At 39.9% G+C, this 11,148-nt stretch overlaps 1 protein-coding gene across 1 annotated transcript in view; it reads right to left on the minus strand.

The window, feature by feature from the left end:
* The window catches only part of LOC135992861 (contactin-4), a 161,764-nt gene extending 154,729 nt beyond the window's left edge, over positions 1-7,035 (minus strand). The window contains exon 1 of the mRNA XM_065642267.1: positions 6,988-7,035. Within this exon, the coding sequence (XP_065498339.1) occupies positions 6,988-7,003 (16 nt within the window). The 5' untranslated portion in view covers positions 7,004-7,035. The remainder of the gene's footprint in view (positions 1-6,987) is intronic.
* Positions 7,036-11,148: the final 4,113 nt, after the last annotated feature.

The raw sequence follows: 11,148 nt of genomic DNA on the forward strand, positions 1-11,148 counted from the left end.
GGAACCAATGGTTAACAGTCTTGGGGAGCTTAATGTCACACTGGAGTCCAGACACTAACACGAAATGGATAAAATCTAATTCCATGATGGTTAAAAAATGAACAGAATTGCCACAGCAAGGGCCATTCCCCTGCAGAAGTGACCTGTATCTTTGCACGACCCATCTCCAGCCTATCCTTGCACCCTTCGGGGCTAGTGACCCTGCAGTCCCCAGCCCTCATGCAGCAGAAGCACCCATGGAAGTATGACGTAGCTGACATACAGATGTTTGTTCCAGCAGAAAAAATGCTAAAAGTTGGGAAATTACAAAGAACAAACAGTTCTCATCTCCCACGAAGCCTTACCATTTACTGTCCTCTACTGCTGGTAGCGGCCTGCCCGAGATGTGACTAAGAGCGGCCTTTTATGCCAGAAAACGTCTTTTATTCCAGAAAATGCTTGTTCAAAGTCCTCCACTGGAGTAGCTATTCAGCACCGCCTTTTATTGACAACTTAAAGCACATTTTTAGGCAGCTTTTAAAAACTTTTCTGAAGGAAGACCAGTGCACTCATGGCAATAATCTCCAGCAGTGTGTTTGCTCAGACAGTAAAGCTCGTATGATGTTAAGTGTTTGGTTTTCAGTGAAAAATCTACACTCGCAGCTAGTACACTGTGGTGTTGGTGTTACGGCACTGCTGTCCTGTGACCTCATCACCTACCACTATTGGGACTGGCAGATTTTTTTAGGGATCATCAGTAGGACCGTGACATGACAAAATAGTTGTTACAATCGAAAATTTATTTTATCCTGAGCCCTCTCTAGAGCAGGTCATTTCACAAAATTTGTCCCCAAAACCCTCTGCAGACCAGACCATCTTAACATCCAAATCCCTCTGTACACTGGGTAATTCTAACACTTTGACCATAATTTGAGCTCAAAGGACATGTAGGAAACTCACTCACACCTCAGCAGAGGCACCAATGGCTGACATGAGGTAAGGAGTAGGGAGCTCTGATCACAGGTCTTGCTGTAGCATTTGAAAATACAGGAGCTTAAAGTGACCAAAAAAACCCCTCAAATAATTCAGAAAAAAGCCCAAAGTATTAAGGGCAAGCCAGATTTCATCGGCAAAACCTTTCCCAGTGAGCTTCAGTGACAGCTTATCCAGCGCCGTGAAGCCAAGGGCTGGGTTGTGTTTGAGAAGTGATTATATTAATAGGAGTCATTCGGTGCTTTATCTGTTCCAAGTGCTATGCAAACATTAATTAGGCAGTTTGGTACAGAAATGCAAAGTGCTGCAGAACTGACCAAAATATAAATTAATTAATTATAGAACTGAAACAGATTAATCATTTTCCAGCTACCCACTAACATCAAAGCACCAGTCATGGGAACTACACAGCACCAGAAAAAACGCTGAACAAATTGAATTGCTGCACCGTTTAAAGAAGACCATCATTTAATATGTACAACACTACTTCTTGGTTTAATTATTTATATTCAGACATGAAATTAGCAGAATTTCTTTTTTACGTAACCTACATCTGCTTGGATAGAAGCATGAATTCAAATAGGCCTGTGAATATTCATCATCTTTGTATGGATTTTGAGTTTTAATTTTTAATAGAGCTAGATGCCTTATTTTATTGGAATGCATTGATACAAATTACTGTGATTTTTGTCTAACAACGGAAACCACCTGAATATACATACGGGGTTTTTTTCCCCAGGAATTACACAGTCGTGCTCTAAATATTCTGGTCTGAACAACTGCTGAGGTATTGGTTGTGCTGTATCAGCACATGACAGACTGAGAAAGAGTGCCTGGACAGGCATTTATGAGAGTATTTTCCTGTAAAAAACAGTTACCAAAAAACCACACCAAAACCAAACCACACAAAACCCCCCAACCAAATAAAACAAACAAATCACACAAACAACTCAAATAAAAAACAACCCCAAACCAAAACAGACCACAACGAAAATCTCTATTTTTTTTTTTAAAAACTTCTGCTCTTGTGTGCATATTACTAGATTAGAAAATAGCGTTTTTCAGCAGATAAAAGGTGAAACAATGCTTTTGTTCCACCCTAATAAAAAATATGATAGAATTTCATATTGAAAAATACAGTGCTGTCCCTGGATTTACAGAACTAAGTGTGGGTGTTGCTGGGCTATCATGATGCCAGTAACAGGTTTCCCTGTACAGCCAGCCAGCAAACAGCCCATTGATACATACCACTCTAACCCCTGTTCTGGCAGCTGAAATGATGCATAAACTTTGCACATGTGGCCTTCTCCATATTAATGCATCTTACCTTTTTGGATATGAGAGGCAATAGAGCTAATAACTAATTCTGGATACCTGGACAATGGTGAAACTCCAGCTTTTCGTGTAACAGAGTGTAAATGCGTACAAAAATCGCAGAATGACCTATAGAAACCACTCTAGGGAGGCAACACAGATATTTCTAAGTTTCAGAATCACCTCCCGTGTTCCACTGAAAAAATTACCAGTAATCTTTGTGCAGCCCATTTTGTCTGTTACAAAACAAAGGCTTACATAGCTGGGAGGTTTCATGAAGAAGCCAAGTTAGCAGAGAGAAAGAACAGTTTTTCCTTATTTATTTGCATTATAATAAAACAAATACTAGATCCTGTATTTTGGCCTGTGCTTTTTGGAGTGACTTCAGTCACCCTTCCTGGAGCACTGAATAGATAAAGCTGCAAAATAAACTTGTTGAAACAGAAGCATTATTACAGACCTCCAAGAGAAAGTGGTTTATTGAAGTTATTGTGTTTACGCGGTGCTTGCTAAGAAAAAAGGAGGGCCAGTCTTGCTGGCTGGTGTGTTTGTTGTGAGCAGAGATTTTTCTTTTCAAACATCAAGAGCAAGCAGAAGGCCAGAAACCAAAGCCTCCAAGAAAAAGCTGAGACAGAGATTGGGGGCAGGAGAGCAAGCCAGACTCCAGTCATACATAAAGCAAATCATAAACAATTGTCAAAAGCTACTAGGTTCCTTTTTTGTTTTCTGTCAAAACACGAGCGGATCTTCACAGGTTAAATTACATTATAAAATATGCATATGCACACTCACACACCTAATGCTTCTATGCGACTGCAGCTCATTAACATGTAAATATGACTTCAACAGTGAAACTCACTGCTACAGGAAGTCAATGAGGCAAAGAACTGCATAAGAGTCATAAAAATACAGAAAATTTCCTTTCACATTTGTCCAGCACATTGCAGACACATAGCCTATGCCCCATCTTCATTAACAAAAGTCAGATTGGCTCATCCTGTGAAATGTCTTTTGTTTCCCTGTCACTGTTCCCAGGCTGTACACAAATGCACTTCAGGGTATGCATCGTTATGTGGGGCTGCCCAAGAGAGATCACGTCTTAAAGTCACGACTTAAAAGAGCAGCCTATTCTGCCTCTCATCTTACTCTCCAAAACTTAAAATCATCACCACCACAACTGCTATTTAAGGAATCTGACAGCCCTAACAAATCAGTTCTTTGGCAGCAAAGGAATAATTTGCTGTTACTGCTTCCCAGAGCTGATACCTGAAGACTCCTTTAAATATAATCAGAAGCCCTTAATTGATATACATCAACTATCAAGTGCAAAGAAAGCACTGTTAGTTTTCATCAGTCCAACCTCAGAACCACCAGTGAGAAAAGCAGGCTGAAAAATATGGTCCCAGGTTGGATGGTGGATGGAAAGGGTGAGGTAAGCTCAGAAAGATCTTTCGCAATGCTGCTGCCTTTTCGAGGGAGGCTGGATAGCCCCTGAAATTATTAGTAGATTTGCACCTCTACATAGCTGGTTTAAGTATGTCCTGGGATTGATCGAGCTTTCTATCTGAGTGCTTTATCCTGCTGCGAGGAACTGTAATATCTGAACACCCGGTACGTAAAATCAATAGCAATATTCCACGCAGACTGTGAACAGTTCTGGCACTTCTTTCTTCTCCTGGCACGCCGGCAGCAGCAGATCACTGGTACCTTTAACGACATCTTCGGTTGCTCTAAGTGCTTTGGGTTTGACAGCTGTTTAATAGCTTGAATGATATGTGTTTGGAAGTTTTCATGTAATTTCTAGTGAACAGATGTTCGTTTAGGAAGCATACCAAAACAAAAAAAAAAAAAAGCCCAAGTAGGTGCTGGGACTGGCAGTAGCTGGAACCCATGGGCTGTCCCCAAAGGGACACTGGGCCACTGACCTCCGGGGGAGTTTTGTCAGGGCAACCCACAAAAAGCTCATCCTCCACCAGGTGTGTGTGCTGCTCTCAGCAGCAGAGACAAGGATGAGAGGGATACCTGGGCTGTGCGTGTGACACCAATTGGAAGAACTAAATACAAGTATTCAATTTTCAGGTTTAAGCTAATTTTCATAGGCAACTCAATACTTAACACAGTTTCCCAGTCATTTGGGCACCCACAAGGCACTGTGGTGGGTTATTAGATAACTTTTCTGCAACTGTTTTTACCTTTTTTTTTCCCTTGTATAATTCAACTCCTAATCTTTTTTTTCAATGATGAGTCAATAGCTTGATCAACATGAAAATAAAATATTACTACTTAATGTTGTATTTTTTTTTTCTTAACTTAGAACTTAAGAAAAATTTCAGAGAAGAGAAATATTACAGAGCGAAGGGAAGTTTCCATCCCTCCTGGGTAGCCTTAAAGCAGAGCCACCGTGCAGGGCTGCGGGAGGAGTGGTGCCCCAGAAGCGGGCAGCATCAAGCTCCCCCTGTGCCTTCCCACTGCCTGGCAGGACATGGTTACTCATCTCCTTTGAGCCTTTTTCTTAGGATCAACAAGGATCTCCAAGAGCAGCACAAGTACCAGCAGAAGCAAACAAACCGCCTGAAACTAGGTCAAAAAAAAAAAAAAAAAAGTGGGAGGAGAGAAAAAGAGGGGGCAGGGGGCAAAAATAAAAATACAAAAATTAAGAAAGACTGAAGATTTGCTTATGAACTTCTGTTTTGCAGCTACAAAAATTTAACTACTTTATAGTCACCTCCTCCCACCTTGCAGAGTGCATTGATGCAGAATACGAAAATACGAGGTATCCAGTAGAGTTTCCTCCTTAATTTTGGAATATTTAACAGGAAGAGCTGAATGCGTTCACATAGTCCATAACACCACAGCCCTGTGCAAAACACTCGCACAGGACCGGGAAGCATCCTGAGTGCATTGGCTAGTAAGAGCACAGCGCCCAAGGGAGTCAGCCCTGCGTTGTGCCAACGCCTTGGCTCACACAGCAAAATCCCTTTCCTGCCTACAGCCGGCTTGTACAACACTGCAGGCACACACAGAAACTTCCACATTTAAATCTTGCCAAATAAGTCAGCCCAAACCACATCATTCAACAAAATGAAACAGCTTCCTCACTCACCGCCTAATATAAAACTCAGGCAAAACTTTTGGCACTCCTCCCCTGTAACCCTATTAAATCTCCCTCAGCAGGAAAGAGAAACCAATGCCATGCCCTGAAGATTTTCAGGGCATACAAAAATGAGAAAAAATGCTGTTTCAGAATAGTATTGGGAAAGTCAGTGCTTGTGAGATGCATTTTTCTAAAAAAACTGATGTAAAAGATAAGAACAGCCCCCTGAACACATTCTCCTAAAACTTTTTTTTGCTGAGCCTAAACATTTTGCAATAGATACATTTTTACTGTAATTTCTATACTTGAAATATTTCGCATGCTTTTGTTTTTCCACTGTTTTGTTTACCTGCTTAAAATAGAGGATCATACTTCATATATTTCCACAACCTAACTTCTCTAGGGTTGCAATTCTTGAAACATGTGTGGCACTGCATTGCAGAATCTCTCTGCATCCAATTTTCTGCCAGCTCAGAAACTGTCATAGCACATTTAGAAAGACTTGGAAGCAAATTTCAAAAATAGGTACCCATAAGTACCAGAATAAAAGTGGCTTTATGTTCAAGCAGAGCTAAGCAGAAGAAAGTAAACACTATTATAAGTAGTTTGCTATTACCTGAAATGCTGAAAAAGTACCCTGACAATGAGCACATATAAAAGGGAAGAGAGCAGAAGTTACTAAACAAAGCAGTAAAACATTCTGAGCATCAAGCAGCAGATAAATTAGAGCAATCCAGATAAATACCAAGGTGACATAAACATTAATTAAAACATACCGCCCTCCCCCAGGACCAAATACATTTTAAAGAATAATACCAATTCAAATAATCAACGATAGATGAACAGCAGAGAAAGAGAGACTCAAAATAGACTTGGACAGCCCCAGTGTGATCCCAGCACCTGTCACTGAGGTGGAGCAATCTGAGCCCCGTTCCCCCATGGCAGGGAAATTTCTTTTCCCAAGGCTTCCCTGACACCCAGCAGCAGCTGACAAGCAACTCCTTGCACATGAAAGGGCCAGCAAGGCTTTGGTGCAAGCTTTGCTGACCCTCTGCAAATCTGAAATGCCTTCACGAACCACTTGAGCTCTAGGATAAAGGCACATTCCTCAGAAACTTCATTTTGCCAGGAATGCTCAAAACATTGCAACTCTCAGGGAAGAAAGTTAAACAAGGGCAGTTACAGAACATGGTTATATTGCTGGAATAAGTTATTCTAATTATTTGTTAAATGGAGCGAGGTCTTAGCAGTAACATAACACCATTTTAATGGGATTTAAAGCTATACTCCACATAGGTTTAATTGAGCACTGAAATGCTTAGCACAGAACATGGGAAAACAACTCTCACCAACAGCAACTTTGAACTGGAAACAAGTAGAGCAGACCTTTGAAACATTGTGCTTTTGCTGTGGATACACTGATCAATGGGAAAAGGAGATTGTTAAGAGCATCAGCGTGATCTGCTCAGCAACCTTTTGTAATGCTGAGCATGAAGTGGGGACTTATTTTGCCATTTTATCACAGGCATATAAAATGTAGTGCACTTTTGCATTAGTGTGAAATACAGTGGCATTCTAAAATCAAAAGTTTTAAAATGACACTTTACCTGCAAGGCACACCATGAATGATTGCAGCACGAGCAGTTCCCATAACAACCTCATCTTCAGCTTCCTGGGTCAGAGGAGATGAGACTGGTAACTATAGAAGAGAATGGGGATCCTTGGAAATTTTAGGCAACCTTTAATCTGTAAAAGAGAAAAAACAGATTACAAGGTGATTTAGGGTTGCTGGTCCTTCTATTTGTTGACAGTTTATTGTTTCTTTCCAGGGTAGTTGCATCTGAAGACCAAAGAAACCTTTATAAACATTTCATTTAAAATCAATCTGAGGAGTGACTTGTGACTGTCTATGCTGAGTACCAGGTGAGGATTATAAATTGTAACCCCGTATCTGCATCTTCCACTTGGGTGTTGTGAGATTCTTTTTGTCTCAATTTTGTTATCAGCAGATTCACTCGCTGCCTCTCTGGCGTAATCTGAAGTATAATTAGCTAACTCTGTAGATAACAGTTAAGAGGAAAGTTACAAGAATGACTCTCACTTTTCTCTACAAACATCACCTGGTGTGTGAAGGACACTGTCTCTTCAAGGTGACCTTTTCAATGAACTGTTCCCACCCTGCTCAGGAAAGGGGGATGCTTTTCTCATTTCACCCCCACTCTCATTGCCCTAGAATATTTTGAAAAAAATATAAACCTTTAAACATCTCCAGGTGAAACCTGATTTTTTTTTATCCTTGTACTCTGTTACAACTTGTAAATAGTTAAATTTTGTAAGCAGGCAATTTAAAGACTTCCTCAGCTTATCACTGCAAAGTATCCTCCCCTCAATGCAACTGAAGGGGGAAAAAATGCTTCCTTTCGTGAAACAAACCTTTTCCAGAGCAGGCAGTTAAACATTAAAAACAAATAAATCAAGCCAGACACACATTCCTATAATTTATTCATATCACTGAAGGCTGGAAGTTAAGGGGCCTTTGTGCTTACAAGACAAACTGCATGACTAATAGCACGTGAAGGGGTATGATGAGAAGTCTCTGCTTGCTTTTGTGAGTTGAAATTGGTAAGATTCTTCTAACAAAGACAGGTTCAATGCACTGAGAAGACTAAGAATCTTCTGATCTGAAGATGCAACTTTGAAGGGAGTAGAGATTAATTGCATGTATTCATCTACTCTCACACAGACTGATAAAGCTAGCTGGGGGTTACAGGAAGGACTAATCAATGAAAATAATAATCCGCTTACGTTGTTATTAGGAGTATTAATTATTAATTTTTGAAGGAAAATGTCATCCTAGACCTTTATATTGATTAACATCGTTAAACAGTTACTCTGTGCATTTATAGTGAACTCAAGAAACATATTTGTTTATCCTTTATAGTCCTCATACATGCGCAAACACTATTTTTCCTCTAAGCACTAAATTCTGTTGCTGGTAACTGCACCTATACAGGATATTGCTACCAAAGGCAGGTTGACCTTGGTTTTACCTATTTTAAGTGAGATTGAAGATAAATCTTATATTCACCAGCAATTTCTGAAATTCTTTTGTGTTCTGCTTTTCCCATGTGTCATTCCCATCAGTAAACCTGTTGTGTCACTTATAAGGCTTCTCCTCGTTACACTGCAATGTGATGCTTTACAATTGTTCTCCTCACTCTGCAATAAGCTACGTGGGACTGAAACAGAACAATCACTTATAACCTTTGATATACCTAATTAAAAACACAAGAGGTATAGCACTTATCAACTTAACCTACTGCCAGGAACCCATCAAAAGCACCTGCAGACCTGTCTGTGAGCTGCCAGAGTGCAGAAGGGCTGACCAGAATCCCACTGCTATGAGGATTAGGAACAACAGCACTCAGCTCTCAGCTGCTTGTAAGCAGTGCCAGTGGCAAGAAGATATAATATGTGCCTTTCGGTTAAAAAAATCTAGGAATATAAACCACCAGATATGAGCAAAGTCAAGCAAAAAGTCTCTATTCTACAGGTGTTGAGGATGGCGCTTCTGGAGACTTGATGAGGATAAGGGACAATTCTTCATGGAGAACCATGGAGATCGCTAGCCTGTTTGCAGGTCCCAACGCCATTTGCATCACATTCCTGATACTCTCTTTGAACTGAAATTGCTGTTTTAGTATTTTATTCCCTCGTAATCCCATAGATGTGAGAAAATTCTTGGATAGTCTTCAATTTTTTACCCCTCCCCACTGCAACTTCTCTTATCAGAGCGTCTCCTGACTCACCACATCTTTGGCAAAAATTCTGGCTACTTTGTGGTTTTTGCAAACAGATTTTTTTCTACTTAGGAAATCATGCATCTCTCTAAGCATTTTAAACACTAATACAAAGCATTTCAAAATTACTAGCGTAAATTAATTTTTAGCTTATAAAGGCATTAAAAATAGCAGGCTTTTTTTTCCTCCTGTGATATTTTGACACAAACACTGGGTGTTGCTTTCAGCCAAAAATAAAAGCTATGCTAAAAATGGATATTTTTAGTGCTTAGCGCACTTAACAATTAAGTCCAGTGAAAAAGCTGAAAATGTTCCCTATTTCTTGGTTATTCAAAACATACATCGGAGAACCAGCAGACAGAGGGTCACGCGTGTGCTTCAAAGAAACATTTGCAGCTATTTGAATGGAAAGAGTTACTTCTGGAATTAATGAACTAGCATTAACATGGCATGTAGACTCCTGTTGGCATTTCCATTGATGTTAATGCGAACTCCATGCACTGATAGCTAAAGTATATATCCTGTAATAACTACGTTCTAATATATTCCTTGAAGAGGCTTCAGCATATATAATTTTCTAAATATATGGAACAGTACCACATTCTGTCATCCTGTCCAGAAATGCTATTGCTGGATTAATATTAAAGCTTCAGAAGCACTATCCTCCCGGAGCTCTGTGACAGCCCTCCCAGGAGCTGCACTGGAAATAGGGACCTGGAGACCAGCTGAGCTCTGGCCAGAATAACCACACACCAACCCACACCCTGACTTCTACTGATACATCTAACACGGGCTGATATCTCACAGCAAGTTTTCAAGAGAAACAATGCCTGCCTTAGCATAAAAAATAGGGAAAAGTAAATTAGATGATTACCATTAAAAATATTTTTCTGAGGTTAAAATATGGCGGTATTTAAGATACGGCTGTGTTTTCGTTTCTCGTGGTAGTTCCCTATTTCACATGCGAATGAGTTCAATCTTCAAAATGTTTTCCTGTAAACATAGCCGCTATTCGTATCAGCAGGTCTATTGTTCAGAGCTGTGTAAAAACTGTTGAAGAACGCCGACTTTTTATGGCAACAACTTTAGGGAAAGGAAACATTTGTGCATGAGCAAAAAATATATATAACTGAAAAGATCCTTCCCATTTCTAAATGTTTTCTGACTATAAAATCCCAGGGGGGTTGCACTGCTTCTGAAGGAGAATATAAGAGGCCTGAAAACTTGCAAAGTTTAATATTTTATTTCCAGAAGGAAGTGTATGTAGTTTCAGGACTATACAAGATATTTTTTCAAGATGAAAATGAGATAGCTTGTGCTTCAGTTTGGAAGTGCATCCCATTAGAAAACCTAGTGCCAAGACACATGTGCAGAAGTCGTCTTTACTTTACTTTTGGCAATGAATCCACTGCAAATTCTTCTGAAAGGCACCTTTGTTTGTAATTGGATTCTGACAAAGAAAATTGACTCCAAGAGCCCTAACTGCAATCAGGCATGAGGAAAAAAGAAAAAAGATGCATCCAGTAGAAATATTTGTGGTGAATTGGTGTGGGTTAGTAGGCATGGCTCTTTGTCAGTAATTCCATTTAGATGTTTAATAATTAGCACTTCTGGAAAAAAAACAGAAATGAAACACCTAAGGCTAAGGTATATGGATGCATTCAAAATGCAAAAAATACTTTTGTAGATACAATTTGCACTAGGAACTCACAGTGTTGTGACTATTCTGAATGAAAATCTGCAAAACATGTCTAAGGCCCCCAAGTATTGCAGCAGTAGCAGCAACAGCAAGCCTTAGCAATCATCTCACGTTTTTCTACTGCACATCGGTGAGCTGCACAGTGCCAATTCTGCTAAACTCCAAAATAAATCACTGTTAATGAAGCATGCTGCACATACAGACAGGAACAGACATCTTTTAATCACTCAACAAAGGAAGAGCTATGGGTAAGCACGAAACGCTCTGCG

This window comes from Caloenas nicobarica, chromosome 11 (assembly GCF_036013445.1).
Source record: "Caloenas nicobarica isolate bCalNic1 chromosome 11, bCalNic1.hap1, whole genome shotgun sequence".
NCBI classification, from domain to species: Eukaryota; Metazoa; Chordata; class Aves; order Columbiformes; family Columbidae; genus Caloenas; species Caloenas nicobarica.